Source organism: Procambarus clarkii, chromosome 41 (assembly GCF_040958095.1).
Source record: "Procambarus clarkii isolate CNS0578487 chromosome 41, FALCON_Pclarkii_2.0, whole genome shotgun sequence".
Lineage (NCBI taxonomy): Eukaryota > Metazoa > Arthropoda > Malacostraca > Decapoda > Cambaridae > Procambarus > Procambarus clarkii.
The window spans coordinates 32,337,041-32,360,036 of record NC_091190.1 but is presented as its reverse complement, the minus strand read 5'-3'; the positions used below and the strand labels follow the sequence as shown (position 1 = coordinate 32,360,036).

The window sequence follows — 22,996 nt, the reverse complement described above, 5'->3', positions numbered from 1 at the left end:
ACATTGCAAGTTAAATTTCCTCAAAGTGCCTGCTATGTCTTAAGATTTTCCAGTTCTGCAATTGCAGTAAGTGCCCGATTTTTTGTGTCTAAGCTTCATGTGGTTTAAGTCCCAATTAAGGGTGCAGTGTTTACTTTGCTTAAGATCCACCTGCTTCCATTATTTACATTACTGACTGTGCGGTGCTTATTTTTCTTTGTGGAACATTTATTCTTATTTCTGAATATTGGATTTTTGAACATTAATTTTAACCATTGGTGTCTTTTTTTTTTTTTTTTTTTTTTTTTTTTTTTTTTTTTTTTTTTTTTTTTTTTTTTTTTTTTTTTTTTTTTTTTTTTTGTGTATGGTGCAATACACATGTGAGGTGTCTGGCCCCAGATCTAAGGTTTATTACCAGGCCTGCCCCGTTATCTGACTTTGTGTACAGGTTTCCCTGGGCTGTAACCTACCTGGGGGCACACAGTCGGCCGATATATTTGAGCTTTAGTTTTCAACACCGGCACAATGACTCCTATCAAGATAAACTCTGCTTTGGCTGCTGAGCTGATGCTGCTACCTGGTGTAGGAGATACATTGGCCACTCGAATTATCAAGTTTCGGCGTAGCCACGAGATTACGGAGGACACCATTTACGATATCAACCGCCTTAGGACCACACCCGATTTGTTGGCTGCTAAATCGTTTGAGGTGGACCCATCCCTACAGGGTCCCGGGTCCTCAGGTCCGCGGGAAGGAAGCCGTTCATTATCTTCGTCCAGCGAAACGAGTGCCCGCCATCCCTCTGGGGATGCTGCCAGCGGCAGATGGCCTGGACGCCGGCGGCCCGCAAGGTGCTCGGCAGGGGAGTGCCCCCCACCATCGATCAGCTCGATCAAAAAGACGGCCAGCTTGACACTCGTCAAACAGCTCTCAGACTTCCGATTCGGATGCCTCCCTATCCCACACCAGGCGGGCAGGGTATCACCAACAGAAAGAGACCTTCTGCACACCACCTCGGGCGTTGGATTATGATGGGAAGTCAGATTGGGCCACCTTCTACCGCGGTTTCACATCTTATGCCTCGGAAAAGGACTGGAGCGGGCCTACGTTATTGACAGAGTTAGGGTGGTGCCTCAAGGGTAAGGCGAGTGATTTTTACAATCGCTTACTGGACAGAGAACCATCAATCGATTATAATCGAATGATGCATAAGGTGATCAAGCGATTTGGAGATAGGGAAGTTCTGGATGCATCCATGATGAAGTTTAACCAGGCTCAGCAGGAACCCGAGAAGGATATCGCTGATTGGGCAGATAGGGCCCACCACTTGGCTCATCGAGCCTACAAACATGTGTCACAGTGGGAAGTGGAACAAATCACAGTAATGAGATTTGGACAGGGATTACAGGACAAGAGTCTGGCGGAATACACTGCCAATTCAAGGAATTCGTCAATGGAGGAAACAATTGACCGGGCCCAAACTTTCTAGCACAATGCCATAGCGATCCATGGCTCCGCAGGTTCAAACAGATACGACTCCCATCGCCGCGTGTCCCAGAGGCCAGCAGTAAGAGTGAATGCAGCGGGTAGGTACTCCCGGTATGAGCAGCCACCCAGGAATAATGATGCTTCTCGGTGCTCGACACGCGCTCTTCGCAGCTCCTCGGGCACCTCACAGGCTACCAGCCCCTCAGGCCATGGAATCGGCACTCACCGACCGTCGAGTGCGGGCTCGTGTCCTTTATCTTCCATGGACATGGAGGCGAAATTGGACACCTTGGTAGCAGGTATCTGAGAAATCAACGGGAGATTGGACCAGGTGACTGAGGGTTTGAGGCCTCTCACGAAGGCCATCCTATCGCCCCATAGTCGTCGTACCCCATCCCCCAGGCGATGGATGCAGTGCTTCAGATGTAGGAAAGAGGCCCACGTGGTTCGGGATTGTCCGGAACCCGGAAGTGACGGGGAGGAAATCCGCCAGCACAGGGACCTCTTGGGCAATAAGCTGCGCATTTCATTTGAGGACCAGAAAGAGTCTTTAAACGCTGCCGGGTCGGCTCATTCGGCCTAACTCCGACCCAGTGTACAACAGACCTAGAGAGGGTGTTGAAGTGCGATGCAGAGCCAGGTCAGCACACATACGAGTCGGCACTGGTAACACTGTATTTGTACTTTGGCAACACTGTCTTCGACTCTCGGCAACACTGTCCGCGAATTCTGGCAACACCGTCCTGAAATCTGGGCAACACTGTATCCTGATTAACGTATCTTGGCAACACTTTAGCCTGATCAACACATCCTGGCAGCACTATAGCCTGATCAACACATTCTGGCAGCACTGTAGCCTGATCAACACATCCTGGCAGCACTATAGCCTGATCAACACATCCTGGCAGCACTGTAGCCTGATCAACACATCCTGGCAGCACTGTAGCCTGATCAACACATCCTGGCAGCACTGTAGCCTGATCAACACATCCTGGCAGCACTGTAGCCTGATCAACACATCCTGGCAGCACTGTAGCCTGATCAACACATCCTGGCAGCACTGTAGCCTGATCAACGCATCCTGGCAGCACTGTAGCCTGATCAACACATCCTGGCAACACTGTAGCCTGATCAACACATCCTGGCAGCACTGTAGCCTGATCAACACATCCTGGCAACACTGTAGCCTGATCAACACATCCTGGCAGCACTGTAGCCTGATCAACACATCCTGGCAGCACTGTAGCCTGATCAACGCATCCTGGCAGCACTGTAGCCTGATCAACACATCCTGGCAGCACTGTAGCCTGATCAACACATCCTGGCAGCACTGTAGCCTGATCAACACATCCTGGCAGCACTGTAGCCTGATCAACACATCCTGGCAGCACTGTAGCCTGATCAACGCATCCTGGCAGCACTGTAGCCTGATCAACGCATCCTGGCAGCACTGTAGCCTGATCAACGCATCCTGGCAGCACTGTAGCCTGATCAACACATCCTGGCAGCACTGTAGCCTGATCAACACATCCTGGCAGCACTGTAGCCTGATCAACGCATCCTGGCAGCACTGTAGCCTGATCAACGCATCCTGGCAGCACTGTAGCCTGATCAACACATCCTGGCAGCACTGTAGCCTGATCAACACATCCTGGCAGCACTGTAGCCTGATCAACACATCCTGGCAGCACTGTAGCCTGATCAACACATCCTGGCAAGGTCACCAATTTTGTCACGTGCTGCTCACCTTGGCCTTGTGTTATATGAGGTTACAGTTAAACAGCCGGGGATCGTGCTACTGATCCTATAACCTCACACCATGGGTCTTCACCCCCTCCACAAGGGTATCACATATCACCCCCAGGGAGCTCTCCTAGTCATGCCTCAAGACTGGCCACCACTATTTGACCTTGGACCCAAGGGGGAGAGGAGAAGGCCCAGCCCACACTGCTAAGCTCAATCCTGCAGTATGTGACTCCCCCATCGGGCCTGCCCACCTATGCTTGCAGAGAATTTGCCGAACTTCCAGCCGTAGCCTCACTTCCACCTCTTACCTTCTGGTCGCCAGTTGGGTAATTCTCTCTGCGTCCCAGAAACGCCATTAGTTCAAATATGAAATATTTACAGCAGCCCAAGGCTTTTCTGTATGCTGCCAGTACTAGAATTCAAATGTACAGTCGTGTTGCCAACTCAGGCTCACTCTCTATGGAATGCCAGTAACAGTACAGTATAATCATTTATCCACAAAGCTCAGTGAGATGGAGGTTACATCAGAAGCAGTAATAACATAAAAGTTTACTCGAAGTAAACGACAAACACACGAGGTACATACCTGGTTGATACCTGGTTGATGGGGTTCTGGGAGTTCTTCTACTCCCCAAGCCCGGCCCGGGGCCAGGCTCGACTTGTGAGAGTTTGGTCCACCAGGCTGTTGCTTGGAGCGGCCCGCAGGCCCACATACCCACCACAGCCCGGTTGGTCCGGCACTCCTTGGAGGAATAAATCTAGTTTCCTCTTGAAAATGTCCACGGTTGTTCCGGCAATATTTCTTATGCTTGCTGGGAGGACGTTGAACAACCGCGGACCTCTGATGTTTATACAGTGTTCTCTGATTGTGCCTATGGCACCTCTGCTCTTCACTGGTTCTATTCTACATTTTCTTCCATGTCGTTCACTCCAGTACGTTGTTATTTTACTGTGTAGATTTGGTACTTGGCCCTCCAGTATCTTCCAGGTGTATATTATTTGATATCTCTCTCGTCTTCTTTCTAGTGAGTACATTTGGAGGGCTTTGAGACGATCCCAATAATTTAGGTGCTTTATTGCGTCTATGCGTGCCGTATATGTTCTCTGTATTCCCTCTATTTCAGCAATCTCTCCTGCTCTGAAGGGGGAAGTGAGTACTGAGCAGTACTCAAGACGGGACAACACAAGTGACTTGAAGAGTACAACCATTGTGATGGGATCCCTGGATTTGAAAGTTCTCGAAATCCATCCTATCATTTTTCTGGCTGTCGCCATATTTGCTTGGTTATGCTCCTTAAACGTTAGGTCGTCAGACATTATTATTCCCAAATCCTTTACATGCTGTTTTCCTACTATGGGTACATTTGATTGTGTTTTGTACTCTGTATTATGTTTAAGGTCCTCATTTTTACCGTACCTGAGTACCTGGAATTTATCACTGTTAAACATCATGTTATTTTCTGATGCCCAGTCGAAAACTTTATTAATATCAGCTCGAAGTTTTTCAATGTCCTCAGCCGAGGTAATTTTCATACTGATTTTTGTGTCATCTGCAAAGGATGATACGAAGCTGTGACTTGTATTTTTGTCTATATCTGATATGAGAATAAGGAAAAGCAGCGGTGCAAGAACTGTACCCTGAGGTACAGAGCTTTTCACTGCACTTGGACTAGATTTTATATGGTTGACAGTTACTCGCTGAGTCCTGTTTGACAGAAAACTGAGTATCCAGCGTCCTACTTTACCGGTTATTCCCATTGACTTCATTTTGTGTGCTATCACGCCATGGTCACATTTATCGAAAGCCTTTGCGAAGTCCGTGTATATCACATCAGCATTCTGTTTCTCTTCTAATGCCTCAGTGACTTTGTCGTAGTGCTCAAGTAGCTGTGAGAGGCACGATCTTCCCGCTCGAAATATATGTTGGCCTGGGTTGTGAAGGTCATTGGTCTCCATGAAATTGGTGACCTGACTCCTAATCACTCTCTCAAATACTTTTATGATGTGCGATGTTAGTGCAACTGGTCTATAATTTTTTGTCAATGCTTTGCTCCCTCCCTTGTGTAGAGGGGCTATGTCTGCTACTTTAAGTGCATCTGGTATCTCCCCCGTGTCCAAGCTCTTCCTCCACACTATACTGAGTGCCTGTGCTACCGGCACTTTGCATTTCTTTATAAATATTGAATTCCATGAGTCTGGACCTGGGGCCGAGTACATGGACATGTTTTCAATTTCTTTTTCAAAATTTAGTGCGCTCGTGTTTATATCAGTTATATTTACAGGGGTTTGAATATCCCGCATAAAGAAATTGTCTGGATCTTCCACCTTCATGTTGTTTATTGGAGTGCTAAACATGTCCTCATACTGCTTTTTTAGGATTTCACTAATTTCTTTGTCATCCTCCGTGTATGAACCTTCACTTGTACGAATAGGCCCAATACTGGCAGTGGTTTTTGCTTTTGATTTCGCATATGAGAAGAAATATTTTGGATTTTTCTTTATTTCCTGAATTGCTTTCTGTTCTAACTGCCTTTCTTCAGTTTCATATGAGTGTTTCAATTTCCGCTCGATTTCTTCAATCTCCCTATTTAAATTATTCCTTCTTTGACGGGAAATTCGTGTCTGCATTAGCAGTTCCGTTATTTTTTTCCTGCGTTTATAGTGTCGTCTGCGTTCTCTTTCTACGTTAGATCTCTTTCTGGCTTTCCTCAAAGGAACATGTTTCAGACAGACTTGATACGCTTCTGAAGTCAGTTTTTCTATTCCTTCTGTAGGACTTGTATTACTTAGAACAGTTCCCCATGGAATGTTTGTAAGTTCCCTGTTTATTATCTCCCAGTCTATCCTTTTATTATTAAAATTGAATTTACTGAATAGCCCCTCTCGCTTTATCAACGTTTTAGGTCTATTCTGAGTATTGATGGTCGTTTGCACTTCAATGAGTTTGTGATCTGAGTATGTGGTATCTGATATCGTAATGTCTCTGATAATGTCTTCATTGTTCGTAAAGACCAGATCTAGAATATTTTCATTTCTCGTTGGCTCCGATATCTGCTGATTGAGTGAAAATTTGTCACAGAATCTAAGTAGTTCTCTAATCTGTGGTTGGTTAGGTCCTGATAGATTTCCTGGTATAATATTATTGTTTGCTATTTTCCACCTGAGACTAGGCAAGTTGAAGTCACCTAGGAAGATAATATCAGGTATCGGGTTCTCCAAATTATCAAGGCTATTCTCAATTTTGCTTATCCGTTCTGTGAATTCCTCAGCCGTTGCATCTGGCGGTTACATATATAGACTTATGGAAATAATAATAATAATGGTGACAGCAGCATTCCTCTGGTGGCCGCCGGCAACTCGCATCAGCTGGAGTTAAAGGGATCCCTGGCTCCCCCTTACTGGGGCGACTCCATCAGCAGAGGTCTTCAGTCCTCCACAGGCAGGCCACACGCTGTCTTCACCAATCAGTAGAATGATATATACGTGCTGTCCCATAGCCTAATCTACTCCTATGACTTGTATGCACTCTAATAAATGCCTAAGCATAACAATAGGCCTATCTTGACTAACAATCAAGGGAAATATGGGAGGGAAAAATGATCTCCCTTAACATATCCTGTCCTCAGACGCCTGGGCTCCACTCGCCGTTCACTGGGCACTCCGCTCCTCACATCGTTCCTCAGCATTCCAGAAGCGTCACCAGTCCGTAGGAGTCATGAAGATCCTCGTCATCTCCGTGCTCATTCACTAAGTGAAGTTCCTGGGCGTTGACTCGTCCACTCGTCACTGCACATGTCGTTCCCTCTAGCACTCCTTCACCGAGACTACTCACTCATGGATCAGGATGCATCTTCTCCCTTCCGAGTTCCTAGTGGGCATGATCCCATCACAACAGCTCTGAATATTTTGGAGTTCCACTGACGGCGAGTCACTCACTCCTCCAGCCATAGTAACTCTCAACTTCTCCAAGACTAATCAGCTCACGATCGACGGTGCCCTAACACCGCTGGAATAGGCTTCCTCGCACTTCCCTGAAGTACTGCAGCCTTTGGTAGTCACTATATACTGGTCAGGCTGTGTATATCCACTTAAGGAGGCTCCTAGACGTCGGAACTCGAGAGCTCAATCGGTGCACGTCTGCTCTCAACGAAGCGCCAAATATCTCTGAGCGCCTGGCGCTCTGCAGGCTGCGGGCTAGGTCTCCCGGTGACGTCACAGACCCAGCGGTGGGCTCTGATTGGTCAATAAAGTCATGTGACCTCAGCCGGCCAATCATCGACCGGCGGGCGCCGCACACAAAATGGTGGATTTGCAGGCCAGGGGGCGCCATTTTGTTGTACCCAGGGCGCGATTTTTCCACTTCCCTGCAAATTTACAAATGCACATTTCTCCCCAAATAAGCAACCATTATGGAAGCCTCATACCTCAAAAGATTCCCTGAACCTGCAGGGTTCAGGGAATCACACACACACACACACACACACACACACACACACACACACACACACACACACACACACACACACACACACACACACACACACACACACACACACACACTCACACTCACACACACACACACACACAAACACACACACACACACTCACACACACACACACCCACACACACAGCCTGGTGGGGGGCGTGGTAGCCTGGTGGATAGCGCGCAGGACTCGTAATTATTTGGCGCGGGTTCGATTCCCGCACCAGGCAGAAACAAATGGCCAAAGTTTCTTTCACCCTGAATGCCCCTGTTACCTAGAAGTAAATAGGTACCTGGGAGTTAGTCAGCTGTCATGGGCTGCTTCCTGGGGTGTGTGTGTGTGTGGTGTGGAAAAAAAAGTAGTTAGTAAACAGTTCATTGACAGTTGAGAGGCGGGCCGAAAGAGCAAAGCTCAACCCCCGCAACCACAACTAGGTGAATACACACACACACAGTCCTTGGACCTATACTGTTTCTAATATATATAAATGATCTCCCAGAGGGTATAGACTAGTTTCTCTCAATGTTTGCTGATGACGCAAAAATTATGAGGAGGATTGAAACAGAGGATGATAGTAGGAGGCTACAAGATGACCTAGACAAACTGAATGATTGGTCCAACAAATGGTTGCTAAACCCAAGTAAATCAACCCGAGTAAATGCAAAGTAATGAAACTAGGCAGTGGAAACAGCAGGCCAGACACAGGATACAGAATAGGAGATGAAGTACTTAATGAAACGGACAGAGAGAAAGATCTAGGAGTTGATGTCACACCAAACCTGTCTCCTGAAGCCCACATAAAAAGAATAACGTCTGCGGCATATGCAAGGCTGGCTAACATCAGAACAGCCTTCAGGAACCTGTGTAAGGAATCATTCAGAATCTTGTATACCACATATGTAAGACTAGTCCTGGAGTATGTGGCCCCAGCATGGAGCCCGTACCTAGTCAAGCACAAGGCAAAGCTGGAAAAAGTTCAGAGGTATGCCACTAGACTAGTCCCAGAACTGAGAGGCATGAGTTACGAGGAAAGGCTGCGGGAAATGCACCTAACGACACTTGAAGACAGAAGAGTAAGGGGAGACATGATCACTACCTACAAAATCCTCAGGGGAATTGACAGGGTAAACAATGATAAACTATTCAACACTGGTGGTATGCAAACAAGGGGACACAGGTGGAAACTGAGTACCCAAATGAGCCACAGGGACATTAGAAAGAACTTTTTCATTGTCAGAGTAGTTAACAGGTGGAATGCATTAGGCAGTGATGCGGTAGAGGCTGACTCATACACAGTTTTAAATGTATATATGATACAGCTGTTGTAATCCACAAGTTAGTAGGGATTATTAGCTAGAGGATCATTACTACAACACTTAACGAATGATGATTGGAAGTACATGTTAAGTAGACAGACTATGGATCACATATCTAAGAAAGGTCAAGGGATTAAGACCGCAGCTGCTTAGCCAAACTAATAATTCCTGGAAAGAGGACTCAGGCTTCTAGGAACAGGGTTACCGCTTCTAGGGATAAGGTTAATCGGATTATACCTTCCTTGAGAGGCATGGTGAAATGTTTGAGGCCATGGCTGACTGGAGACAGTCTTGTTGTGGGAGTGGAACTGGCAAGTCCTCCGAGGTCTCCGTTTGTGGCAGCAGCGAAGTGTAGCAGACAGCTATGTGAGAGCCTGATGTGATCTTAGTGACCAAGTTAAGTCTGCAGTATGTGAGTATTGAATGAAAGACTAACCGGGTGTGGAGCGTTGTAGTAATCATTCCGTATTAGGGACTTAGGCGGAAGTTACGAGTGCAAGTGGTGACCGCGGAGGTCAAGTGGTCTATGGTTATTGGAAGTGTATTTACCTAATAGAGTATGTTAATATGTTATTATTTGTCAGAGTCTATTCTTTGTAATTAAATGACAAAACCCGACGTCCTTTAAAGACCTTCCATCTGTCCCCCTCATAGTGTTCCTGGTTTGGTTGGTGAGGGAATGTTAGGGAATTGGTACACGACATATTTGGTGGCAGCGCAAACAGGTTTTGGAACACTTTGAGAGATGAAGGAAGTGTGTTACTGGTTTAGTTGGTGAGGGAATGTTCGGGAAATGGTAGACGTCGGGTTGTGTTGAGAACGGTGGTTACTAGACGGAGGAAAGAAGGGTCAGGTGAGACCAGGTCAGAGGAGTTAGTTAATTAAAGGGACTAGGCCATTGTGGGGCACATGTGGGGTTTATTTCTTTCTTTCCAGATTTGTGCAACGAGAGACGGCTAAGATGCAAGTCTGGACCACTGAAGCATCGGGAACCAAAACAAGTGCAGTGTTCGTAGTGCGGATTATTCAGAGTGGCGAGGGAAACTAGCGCGGGGGAATGTGGGCCAGCGTGGGCCATGTGCACGCCAAGTGGGGGCCGAGCGAGCCGCACTTTGGAGCTGTTATATATCGTTGGTATGTCGGAAATAGTGAGAAACCGTTGCTAAGGTGAAATTAAGCCTTGGAGGCAGCAGTTCGGACGCAGCAGGTTGGTGGCAGCAGGTCGGTGGCAGCAGGTTGGAGGCAGCAGGTTGGTGGCAGCAGGTTGGTGGCAGCAGGTTGGAGGCAGCAGTTCGGATGTAGCAGGTTGGAGGCAGCAGGTTGGTGGCAGCAGGATGGTGGCAGCAGGTTGGAGGCAGCAGTTCGGATGCAGCAGGGTGGAGGCAGCAGGTTGGAGGCAGCAGGTTGGTGGCAGCAAGTTGGTGGCAGCAGGTTGGAGGCAGCAGGTTGGTGGCAGCAAGTTGGTGGCAGCAGGTTGGAGGCAGCAGGTTGGTGGCAGCAGGTTGGTGGCAGCAGGTTGGTGGCAGCAGGTTGGAGGCAGCAGGTTGGTGGCAGCAGGTTGGAGGCAGCAGGTTGGTGGCAGCAGGTTGGTGGCAGCAGGTTGGTGGCAGCAGTTTGGTGGCAGCAGGTTGGTGGCAGCAGGTTGGTGGCAGCAGGTTGGAGGCAGCAGGTTGGTGGCAGCAGGTTGGTGGCAGCAGGTTGGTGGCAGCAGGTTGGTGGCAGCAGGCTGGTGACAGCAGGTTGGTGGCAGCAGGTTGGTGGCAGCAGGTTGGTGGCAGCAGGTTGGTAGCTGCAGGTTGGTGGCAGCAGGTTGGTGGCAGCAGGTTGGAGGCAGCAGGTTGGTGGCAGCAGGTTGGAGGCAGCAGGTCGGTGGCAGCAGGTTGGTGGCAGCAAGTTGGTGGCAGCAGGTTTGAGGCAGCAGGTTGGTGGCAGCAGGTTGGAGGCAGCAGGTTGGTGGCAGCAGGTTGATGGCAGCAGGTTGGAGGCAGCAGGTTGGAGGCAGCAGGTTGGTGGCAGCAGGTTGGTGGCAGCAGGTTGGAGGCAGCAGGTTGGTGGCAGCAGGTTGGTGGCAGCAGGTTGGAGGCAGCAGGTTGGTGGCAGCAGGTTGGTGGCAGCAGGTTGGTGGCAGCAGGTTGGAGGCAGCAGGTTGGTGGCAGCAGGTTGGAGGCAGCAGGTTGGTGGCAGCAGGTTGGTGGCAGCAGGTTGGAGGCAGCAGGTTGGAGGCAGCAGGTTGGTGGCAGCAGGTTGGTGGCAGCAGGTTGGAGGCAGCAGGTTTTTGGCAGCAGGTTGGTGGCAGCAGGTTGGAGGCAGCAGGTTGGTGGCAGTAGGTTGGTGGCAGCAGGTTGGTGGCAGCAGGTTGGAGGCAGCAGGTTGGTGGCAGCAGGTTGGAGGCAGCAGGTTGGTGGCAGCAGGTTGGTGGTAGCAGGTTGGAGGCAGCAGGTTGGAGGCAGCAGGTTGGTGGCAGCAGGTTGGTAGCAGCAGGCTGGAGGCAGCAGGTTGGTGGCAGCAGGTTGGTGGCAGCAGGTTGGAGGCAGCAGGTTGGTGGCAGCAGGTTGGTGGCAGCAGGTTGGAGGCAGCAGTTCGGTGCAGCAGGTTGGTGGCAGCAGGTTGGTGGCAGCAGGTTGGAGGCAGCAGGTTGGAGGCAGCAGGTTGGAGGCAGCAGGTTGGAGGCAGCAGGTTGGAGGCAGCAGGTCGGAGGCAGCAGGTCGGAGGCAGCAGGTTGGAGGCAACAGGTTGGTGGCAGCAGGTTGGAGGCAGCAGGTCGGAGACAACAGGTTGGAGGCAGCAGGTCGGAGGCAGCAGGTCGGAGGCAGCAGGTTGGAGGGAACAGGTTGATGGCAGCAGGTCGGAGGCAACAGGTTGGAGGCAGCAGGTCGGAGGCAGCAGGTCGGAGGCAGCAGGTTGGAGGCAACAGGTTGGAGGCAGCAGGTCGGATGCAGCAGGTTGGAGGCAGCAAGTCTGAGACAGCCGGTCGGAGGCAGCAGGTCGGAGGCAGCAGGTCGGAGGCAACAGGTTGGAGGCAGCAGGTTGGAGGACGTAGGTCGAAGGCAGCAGGTCGGAGGCAACAGGTTGGTGGCAGCAGGTCGGAGGCAACAGGTTGGTGGCAGCAGGTCGGAGGCAGCAGGTCGGAGGCAGCAGGTCGGAGGCAGCAGGTCGGAGGCAGCAGGTCGGAGGACGCAGGTCGAAGGCAGCAGGTCGGAGGTAGCAGGTTGTAGGCAGCAGGTCTGAGGCAGCAGGTCGGAAGCAGCAGGCTAGCTGGAGGCAGCAGGTCTGAGGCAGCAGGTCGGAAGCAGCAGGATGGAGGAACAAGGTCGGCGGCAGCAGGTCAGAGGTAGCAGGTTGGAGACAGCAGGCCGGAGGTAGCAAGTCTGAGGCAGCAGGTCGGATGCAGCAGGTCGGAGGCAGCAGGTCGGAGGTAGCAGGATGGAGGTAGCAGGTTGGAGGCAGCAGGTCGGAGGCAGCAGGTCGGAGGACGCAGGTCGAAGGCAGCAGGTCGGAGGTAGCAGGTTGTAGGCAGCAGGTCTGAGGCAGCAGTTCGGAAGCAGCAGGCTGGAGGCAGCAGGTCGGCGGCAGCAGGTCAGAGGTAGCTTGTTGGAGACAGCAGGCCGGAGGTAGCAAGTCTGAGGCAGCAGGTCGCATGCAGCAAGTCGGAGGCAGCAGGTCGGAGGTAGCAGGTTGGAGGAAGCAGGTTGGAGGCAGCAGGTCGGAGGTAGCAGGTTGGAGGTAGCAGGTTGGAGGCAGCAGGTCGGATGCAGCAGGTCGGAGGCAGCAGGTCAGAGGTAGGAGGTTGGAGGTAGCAGGTTGGAGGCAGCAGGTCGGAGGTAGCAGGTTGGAGGAAGCAGGTTGGAGGCAGCAGGTCGGAGGTAGCAGGTTGGAGGTAGCAGATTGGAGGCAGCAGGTCGGATGCAGCAGGTCGGAGGCAGCAGGTCGGAGGCAACAGGTCGGAGGTAGCAGGTTGGAGGCAGCAGGTCGGAGGCAGCAGGTCGGAGGCAGCAGGTCGTTGGCAGCAGGTTGGAGGCAGCAGTTCGGATGCAGCAGGTTGGTGGCAGCAGGTTGGTGGCAGCAGGTTGGAGGCAGCAGTTCGGACGCAGCAGGTTGGTGGCAGCAGGTCGGTGGCAGCAGGTTGGAGGCAGCAGGTTGGTGGCAGCAGGTTGGTGGCAGCAGGTTGGAGGCAGCAGTTCGGATGTAGCAGGTTGGAGGCAGCAGGTTGGTGGCAGCAGGATGGTGGCAGCAGGTTGGAGGCAGCATTTCGGATGCAGCAGGTTGGAGGCAGCAGGTTGGAGGCAGCAGGTTGGTGGCAGCAAGTTGGTGGCAGCAAGTTGGAGGCAGCAGGTTGGTGGCAGCAGGTTGGTGGCAGCAGGTTGGTGGCAGCAGGTTGGAGGCAGCAGGTTGGTAGCAGCAGGTTGGAGGCAGCAGGATGGTGGCAGCAGGTTGGTGGCAGCAGGTTGGTGGCAGCAGTTTGGTGGCAGCAGGTTGGTGGCAGCAGGTTGGTGGCAGCAGGTTGGAGGCAGCAGGTTGGTGGCAGCAGGTTGGTGGCAGCAGGTTGGTGGCAGCAGGTTGGTGGCAGCAGGCTGGTGACAGCAGGTTGGTGGCAGCAGGTTGGTGGCAGCAGGTTGGTGGCAGCAGGTTGGTAGCTGCAGGTTGGTGGCAGCAGGTTGGTGACAGCAGGTTGGAGGCAGCAGGTTGGTGGCAGCAGGTTGGAGGCAGCAGGTCGGTGGCAGCAGGTTGGTGGCAGCAAGTTGGTGGCAGCAGGTTTGAGGCAGCAGGTTGGTGGCAGCAGGTTGGAGGCAGCAGGTTGGTGGCAGCAGGTTGATGGCAGCAGGTTGGAGGCAGCAGGTTGGAGGCAGCAGGTTGGTGGCAGCAGGTTGGTGGCAGCAGGTTGGAGGCAGCAGGTTGGTGGCAGCAGGTTGGTGGCAGCAGGTTGGAGGCAGCAGGTTGGTGGCAGCAGGTTGGTGGCAGCAGGTTGGTGGCAGCAGGTTGGAGGCAGCAGGTTGGTGGCAGCAGGTTGGAGGCAGCAGGTTGGTGGCAGCAGGTTGGTGGCAGCAGGTTGGAGGCAGCAGGTTGGAGGCAGCAGGTTGGTGGCAGCAGGTTGGTGGCAGCAGGTTGGAGGCAGCAGGTTTTTGGCAGCAGGTTGGTGGCAGCAGGTTGGAGGCAGCAGGTTGGTGGCAGTAGGTTGGTGGCAGCAGGTTGGTGGCAGCAGGTTGGAGGCAGCAGGTTGGTGGCAGCAGGTTGGAGGCAGCAGGTTGGTGGCAGCAGGTTGGTGGTAGCAGGTTGGAGGCAGCAGGTTGGAGGCAGCAGGTTGGTGGCAGCAGGTTGGTAGCAGCAGGCTGGAGGCAGCAGGTTGGTGGCAGCAGGTTGGTGGCAGCAGGTTGGAGGCAGCAGGTTGGTGGCAGCAGGTTGGTGGCAGCAGGTTGGAGGCAGCAGTTCGGTGCAGCAGGTTGGTGGCAGCAGGTTGGTGGCAGCAGGTTGGAGGCAGCAGGTTGGAGGCAGCAGGTTGGAGGCAGCAGGTTGGAGGCAGCAGGTTGGAGGCAGCAGGTCGGAGGCAGCAGGTCGGAGGCAGCAGGTTGGAGGCAACAGGTTGGTGGCAGCAGGTTGGAGGCAGCAGGTCGGAGACAACAGGTTGGAGGCAGCAGGTCGGAGGCAGCAGGTCGGAGGCAGCAGGTTGGAGGGAACAGGTTGATGGCAGCAGGTCGGAGGCAACAGGTTGGAGGCAGCAGGTCGGAGGCAGCAGGTCGGAGGCAGCAGGTTGGAGGCAACAGGTTGGAGGCAGCAGGTCGGATGCAGCAGGTTGGAGGCAGCAAGTCTGAGACAGCCGGTCGGAGGCAGCAGGTCGGAGGCAGCAGGTCGGAGGCAACAGGTTGGAGGCAGCAGGTTGGAGGACGTAGGTCGAAGGCAGCAGGTCGGAGGCAACAGGTTGGTGGCAGCAGGTCGGAGGCAACAGGTTGGTGGCAGCAGGTCGGAGGCAGCAGGTCGGAGGCAGCAGGTCGGAGGCAGCAGGTCGGAGGCAGCAGGTCGGAGGACGCAGGTCGAAGGCAGCAGGTCGGAGGTAGCAGGTTGTAGGCAGCAGGTCTGAGGCAGCAGGTCGGAAGCAGCAGGCTAGCTGGAGGCAGCAGGTCTGAGGCAGCAGGTCGGAAGCAGCAGGATGGAGGAACAAGGTCGGCGGCAGCAGGTCAGAGGTAGCAGGTTGGAGACAGCAGGCCGGAGGTAGCAAGTCTGAGGCAGCAGGTCGGATGCAGCAGGTCGGAGGCAGCAGGTCGGAGGTAGCAGGATGGAGGTAGCAGGTTGGAGGCAGCAGGTCGGAGGCAGCAGGTCGGAGGACGCAGGTCGAAGGCAGCAGGTCGGAGGTAGCAGGTTGTAGGCAGCAGGTCTGAGGCAGCAGTTCGGAAGCAGCAGGCTGGAGGCAGCAGGTCGGCGGCAGCAGGTCAGAGGTAGCTTGTTGGAGACAGCAGGCCGGAGGTAGCAAGTCTGAGGCAGCAGGTCGCATGCAGCTGGTCGGAGGCAGCAGGTCGGAGGTAGCAGGTTGGAGGAAGAAGGTTGGAGGCAGCAGGTCGGAGGTAGCAGGTTGGAGGTAGCAGGTTGGAGGCAGCAGGTCGGATGCAGCAGGTCGGAGGCAGCAGGTCAGAGGTAGGAGGTTGGAGGTAGCAGGTTGGAGGCAGCAGGTCGGAGGTAGCAGGTTGGAGGAAGCAGGTTGGAGGCAGCAGGTCGGAGGTAGCAGGTTGGAGGTAGCAGGTTGGAGGCAGCAGGTCGGATGCAGCAGGTCGGAGGCAGCAGGTCGGAGGCAACAGGTCGGAGGTAGCAGGTTGGAGGCAGCAGGTCGGAGGCAGCAGGTCGGAGGCAGCAGGTCGGAGGCAGCAGGTCGGAGGCAGCAGGTTGGTGGCAGCAGGTTGGTGGCAGCAGGTTGGAGGCAGCAGTTCGAATGCAGCACGTTGGTGGCAGCAGGTCGGTGGCAGCAGGTTGGAGGCAGCAGTTCGGATGCAGCAGGTTGGTGGCAGCAGGTTGGTGGCAGCAGGTTGGAGGCAGCAGTTCGGACGCAGCAGGTTGGTGGCAGCAGGTCGGTGGCAGCAGGTTGGAGGCAGCAGGTTGGTGGCAGCAGGTTGGTGGCAGCAGGTTGGAGGCAGCAGTTCGGATGTAGCAGGTTGGAGGCAGCAGGTTGGTGGCAGCAGGATGGTGGCAGCAGGTTGGAGGCAGCATTTCGGATGCAGCAGGTTGGAGGCAGCAGGTTGGAGGCAGCAGGTTGGTGGCAGCAAGTTGGTGGCAGCAAGTTGGAGGCAGCAGGTTGGTGGCAGCAGGTTGGTGGCAGCAGGTTGGTGGCAGCAGGTTGGAGGCAGCAGGTTGGTGGCAGCAGGTTGGAGGCAGCAGGATGGTGGCAGCAGGTTGCTGGCAGCAGGTTGGTGGCAGCAGTTTGGTGGCAGCAGGTTGGTGGCAGCAGGTTGGTAGCAGCAGGTTGGAGGCAGCAGGTTGGTGGCAGCAGGTTGGTGGCAGCAGGTTGGAGGCAGCAGGTTGGTGGCAGCAGGTTGGTGGCAGCAGGTTGGAGGCAGCAGTTCGGTGCAGCAGGTTGGTGGCAGCAGGTTGGTGGCAGCAGGTTGGAGGCAGCAGGTTGGAGGCAGCAGGTTGGAGGCAGCAGGTTGGAGGCAGCAGGTTGGAGGCAGCAGGTCGGAGGCAGCAGGTCGGAGGCAGCAGGTTGGAGGGAACAGGTTGATGGCAGCAGGTCGGAGGCAACAGGTTGGAGGCAGCAGGTCGGAGGCAGCAGGTCGGAGGCAGCAGGTTGGAGGCAACAGGTTGGAGGCAGCAGGTTGGTGGCAGCAGGTTGGAGGCAGCAGGTTGGAGGCAGCAGGTCGGAGGCAGCAGGTCGGAGGCAGCAGGTTGGAGGGAACAGGTTGATGGCAGCAGGTCGGAGGCAACAGGTTGGAGGCAGCAGGTCGGAGGCAGCAGGTCGGAGGCAGCAGGTTGGAGGCAACAGGTTGGAGGCAGCAGGTCGGATGCAGCAGGTTGGAGGCAGCAAGTCTGAGACAGCCGGTCGGAGGCAGCAGGTCGGAGGCAGCAGGTCGGAGGCAACAGGTTGGAGGCAGCAGGTTGGAGGACGCAGGTCGAAGGTAGCAGGTCGGAGGCAACAGGTTGGTGGCAGCAGGTCGGAGGCAACAGGTTGGTGGCAGCAGGTCGGAGGCAGCAGGTCGGAGGCAGCAGGTCGGAGGCAGCAGGTCGGAGGCAGCAGGTCGGAGGACGCAGGTCGAAGGCAGCAGGTCTAAGGTAGCACGTTGTAGGCAGCAGGTCTGAGGCAGCAGGTCGGAAGCAGCAGGCTGGAGGCAGCAGGTCGGCGGCAGCAGGTCAGAGGTAGCAGGAGTAGTAGGGATGGCAACGCACAGGCCCCTTTTTTTTTCTGGGGAAAAAAGGGGCCTGTGCGTTGCCATGGTTTTCAGGTGAATTTGGGGGGGGGGAAAAGGGCCTGTGTGTTGCCATGGTTTTCAGGTGAATTTGGGGAGTCACAGATTTGGAATTAGGGAATTCGTATAATGAAAAATAATGTCATACAAGTTTGTTAAAGTTCTTATGAGAAAAATAATTTCCGAGACATAGAAGTTTGTTAAGGCCTTATGGGACAAATTCAAGTATCGTATGTAGCGCTTAGGGTTTCCAGGAGAACTCTACGGACATATTTTACATGTTTTCAACTTACAAAATCGTCTATGTAAGCCATAGTTATTCATATAAATTTAGAAAATCACCTGTGTAAGTCATGGTTTTCAAGTCTCGTACATCACACCCCCTTACCTCGCAATCTGTCGCGTCACCTTTATTTACTTTACGCCCGGCCAGCCAGACCTCTTATCTTATCTTATCTTCTTCATAATATCTCGACCATCCCTCCTCTCTCTCTCTCTCTCCTCCTCCTATTTCCTTACAACTATTTTCAGAGTTTCAAATAATCATAGAAGTTTATTTATATATTTATGACCGAATTTGTAAAAGGATCATTTTCAGAGAATATTGTCTTAGATGTTTTGTTAAGGAAAACAGACAACTTATCCATAACACTTAGTTTTATATCCATTTACGGCTATTTCATCTGTAAAGACCAAATTGAACAGAGCCCGGTTTTAAGCTCATATTTCATCAGAGTCCAGTTTATACCTAAAAATGAACAGAGTCCACTTTGAGAGCAAAATTCGTCAGAGTCTACTTTGTGAGCAAAATTAGTCAGAGACAGTATTTAGCTCATATTTCATCAGAGTCCAATTATCAACAGAAATTCGTCAGAGACTACTTTGTGAGCAAAATTAGTCAGAGACAGTATTCAGCTCATATTTCATCAGAGTCCAATTATCAACAGAAATTCGCCAGAGTCTACTTTGAGAGCAAATTTCATCAGTGTCCTGTAATCTGTGAAAATTTGACAGAGTCCATTTTATACCCAATTTTCGTCAGAGACCATTTTATACCTAAAAATGAACAGAGTCTACTTTAATAGCAAAATTCATCAGAGTCCAGTTTTCTAGCAAATTTCATCAGTGTCCTGTAATCTGTGAAAATTTGACAGAGTCCAGTTCTTGATCGAAATTCATCAGAGTCCAGTTTTCTAGCAAATTTCATCAGTGTCCTGTAATCTGTGAAAATTTGACAGAGTCCAGTTCTTGATCGAAATTCATCAGAGTCCAGTTTTCTAGCAAAATTCGCCAGAGTCTACTTTGTGCCAAAATATTCAGAGTCCAGTTCATGATCGAAATTAATCAGAGTCCAATTAAAGACCCAAATTTGACAGAGACCACATTTTCGCTACTAACAGTCCAATCCCCCTGAAATTTTAAACAGTCATATTTCAGACGTAGTAAATAAGATCAAGTCAGTTACAGAGCTCCAGCTCTTGTCCCCCTGTATTTGCATATTTTCTCTATATTCAGCTGTGTTCTTCACATTTTTTCCATGTTTTCTGTGTTCATTCCATGTTCTATAAATGTTCACAGCAAGCTCAGTTCAAATTTTTTCTGCCATTTTCCCCGTATGTTCACTATGTTCTTTGTCATATTTTCATGTGCATCATATGTTCTCTGTATAACTTTTTATACTCAATATTCATGTTCTCAATGTTCTTAGCTTGTTCTTCACACGTTCAGTGTTCATTCTTTGTATTCCCTATGTTCCTTATCATGTCTTCATATTCTCTATAAGTTCTTATTCCCTGCATGTTCACTCTATTCATCAACTTTTTCTTACGTGTTTTCTGTGTTCACCGTATGTTCACTGTGTTCATTCCCTTACTTAACCTCAATTTTTTTATGTTCTTTGTTTCTTCCATTCACTAACTAGTTCTTTGTCAAATATTAGCATCAGCAATACAGTTTCCTCAACAATTTTAGTCACCAAGTTTTTATTTGCAAAAACTATGTCAAAGTAATTCTCGTAGTCAACTTAATAGTTCTACCAGCCATGTTCTTAAACAAATCTACACTTTATTCAGTTCCAAATTTACAAAGACAAACCTTTCTTGTAACTTCTTAACTAAAAATCTTTCGCCAATCAACTGAAACATAGTCACTTTCCTCATTTCTCAACTAACTTATTATCCAATCAACCAAAAAAATTGTCAAAGGAATCTTTCCAACACTGTTCATAACTAAACTTATTCCCTAGTCATCAGAAAATAACCGTGTTCTTCATGTTTCATTGTCATTTCATAACTAAAAAATCTTTCGCCAATCAACTAAAAAACATAGTCACTTTCGTCATTTCTCAACTAAACTTATTATCCAGTCAACTAAAAATAGTCAGAAATAGCCTCGTTCAACACTGTTCTTAACTAAAACAACCTTTCTCTTAGCTAAAAATTGTCAAAGGAAACTTTTTTCAGCACTTTCTTAACAGGCGCTATGTTTCATCAAGAAAAAATTGTCAAAGGATACTTTCCAAAACTGTTCATAACTAGCTTTTATCCATCGTCAATCAACTAAAAATAATAACTTTCATCATTTCTTAACTAAACATATTCCCCATTCATCAGAAAATAACCGTGTTCATCATGTTTCATTGTCATTTCATAACTAAAATTATCTGCCAATCATCAGAAAAAGTCACTTTCATCATTTCTTAACTAAACTTATTCCCCAGTCATCAGAAAATAACCGTGTTCTTCATGTTTCATTGTCATTTCTTATCTAAAAATTATCCGCCAATCATCAGAAAAAGTCATGTTCATCATGTTTTGTCTTTTGCTCAACTAAAAGTATTCATCGGTCAACTAAAAATAGTCTCGTTCATCATTTCGTAACAACCATTATGTTTTCGTCAAATAAGAAAATATAGTCACAGATATCTATCATCGTCATTCTTAACTGACATTTTATACTTTGTTGAGCACTAAAATAGCCACTTTCGTCATGTCTTGTCTTTTTCCATAACTAAAAGTATTCATCGGTCAACTAAAAAATAGTTACTTCATCATGTTTCCTTGTCATTTCTTAACTGAAATATCACTTCTCTCATTTTAAAATAGTCAGAAATAGCCTCGTTCAACACTGTTCTTAACTAAAGTAACCTTTCACTTCGCTAGAATAGTCATATTCATCGTTGTTCCTAACTAAATTATATGTCGTTAAGTAAGAAATATAGTCAAAGACACTCTTCGAGACATCAAGGACTTACTCAAAGACATCAAAGTTGCACTCAAAGACATCCTTTTCATTCATCAGAGAAACTTTCTAAGACGTCTTTGTTCATTAAAGTTAATCTCTTGTCCACAAAGTTATTCTGAGCTATCAAACTTGTTCTCAAAGACATCAAATGTTATTCACAGAGTCATCAAAGTTATTTTGTAACTCACTTTGTCCACAAAGTTATTCTGAGCTATCAAACTTGTTCTCAAAGTCATCAAATGTTATTCACAGAGTCATCAAAGTTATTTTGTAACTCACTTTGTTCATAAAAGTTATTCTCAGTCATGTTATGTTATTCTCTAACTCACTTCCATTCATCAAAGACATTCTCTAACTCCTCAAAGTTAATCTCTAAGACAACAAAGTCTTTCTCAGAGCTAACAAACTTGTTCTCAAAGTCATCAAAGTTATTCTAAGACATCATCTTTCATCAAAGATATTCTCTCTAAGTCATCAAAGTTACTTTTCATTACATCAAAGACGCATTCAAATACTACCCATGTTCTCAGAAGTCATTCTCAAAGGCATCAAAGTTATTCAAAGAGCTAACAAAAGTTATTCTCAGAGTCACCTTCGTTCTTCAGAGAAACTTTCCAAAACATCTTTGTTCATCAAAGTTATTCTCTGAGTTAACAAAGGTAATCTCTAACTCACTCTCAGTCATCAAAGTTAATCCAAGAGACGTCAAAGTTAATCCAAGACATCATCTTTCATCAAAGATATTCTCTCTAAGCCATCAATGTTCTTCTCTAAGACATCAAAGTTATTCTCTATGTCATCAAAAAGTTATTCTCTGAGCTAACAAAATACTACTCATGTTCTCAAAGACATTCTCCAATTCATCAAACTTGTTTTCAAAGTCATCAAAGTTAATCTAAGACATCTTCTTTCATCAAAGTTATTTTCAGAGACATCTAAAGTTATTCTCAGAGTCATCAAAGTAATCTCTAATTCACCTTTGTTCTCCCAAAGTTGTTCTCTAAGACACCTTCGTTCACCAAAGAAACTCTCCTTCTTCCATCATGTTATTCTTTAAGACATCTTCTTTCATCAAAGTTATTTTCAGAGACATCTAAAGTTATTCTCAGAGCTATCAAACTTGTTCTCAGAGTCATCAAATGTTATTCTCGAAGTCATCAAAGATATTTTCAGAGACATCTAAAGTTAATTTCTATGTTATAAAAGTTATTCTCAGAGACATCTAAAGTTAATCTTGCTCATCAAAGTTGTTCTCTAAGACATAAAAGTTATTCTCAGAGTCATAAAAGTTAATCTCTAAGTCACCTTCGTTCATTAGAGAAACTTTCCAATCCATATTCATTGACCAAAGTTATTCTCAGAGTCATCAAAGCGATCTCTAATTCACCTTCGTTCTCCCAAAGTTGTTCTCTAAGACACCTTTGTTATTCAAAGAAACTCTCCTTCTTCCATCATGTTATTCTTTAAGACATCTTCAGTCATAAAATTTCTCTCCAAAATGTAACTAGTTCAGCTTTTCATATCAAACGTACACTTCTGTTAAAATATATTTTCTTAGACATTTTACCTTTTAAACTGTTCTCTGATCTACACTGTTCAAACCTACGTAACCTATCCTCTCCACACAATGTTACTTAGTTAACGTAACGTTCCTAAACCTAGCTTTACCTATCCTAACATAACTTACCTTACCTTACCTATCTTACCTAACTTTACCTATCTTACCTAACTTAACCTGCATAACCTAACTTTACCTTTACCTTACCTTACCTATCTTACTTAACCTAACCTAACTTTACCTATGTTACCTAACTTAACCTTCATAACCTAACTTTACCTATCCTAACATAACTTACCTTACCTTCCCTATCTTATCTAACTTTACCTATCCTAACATAACTTACCTTTCCTACCTTACCTAACTTAACCTGCTTAACCTTACCTTACCTTACCTTACCTATCTTACCTAACTTTACCTGCATAACCTAACTTTACCTATGTTACCTTACTTTACCTATCTTACCTAACTTAACCTGCATAACCTAACTTTACCTATGTTACCTTACCGTACCTTACCTATCTTACCTAACCTAACTTTACCTATGTTACCTTACCTTACCTTACCTTACCTAACTTATATAACTTGTCTTACTTATCCTATCCTAACCTAACTTGTCTTACCTAACTTAATCTTACATTCCCAAACTGATGTATCCTAACTTATCTAGTCCAACCAGACATGCTCTAACTTACATAAGTATTCCTTCTTGTCTTTTGTGTTTCGTCAATCATTGTCTCATATTCATTTACTCATTTCAAGGGATAATTTCTCAAATGGACGTTTTTGCATTTCAAGTG

The 22,996-nt window shown here is 48.9% G+C and overlaps 2 protein-coding genes across 2 annotated transcripts in view; one reads left to right on the top strand and one right to left on the bottom strand.

The window, feature by feature from the left end:
- Nucleotides 1-1,689: 1,689 nt before the first annotated feature.
- LOC138373241 (splicing factor 3A subunit 2-like) lies at nt 1,690-12,653 on the bottom strand. Its single transcript, XM_069339281.1, has 2 exons — nt 11,787-12,653; nt 1,690-1,770 (listed from the first exon to the last, which is right to left on the bottom strand). Exons 1-2 carry the CDS (start codon nt 12,651-12,653, stop codon nt 1,690-1,692), a joined length of 948 nt encoding a protein of 315 aa, XP_069195382.1.
- Nucleotides 12,654-13,267: 614 nt separating this feature from the next.
- Nucleotides 13,268-22,996, top strand: part of LOC138373240 (mediator of DNA damage checkpoint protein 1-like) — a 62,216-nt gene continuing 52,487 nt past the window's right edge. The window contains exon 1 of the mRNA XM_069339279.1: nt 13,268-13,374. Within this exon, the coding sequence (XP_069195380.1) occupies nt 13,268-13,374 (107 nt within the window). The remainder of the gene's footprint in view (nt 13,375-22,996) is intronic.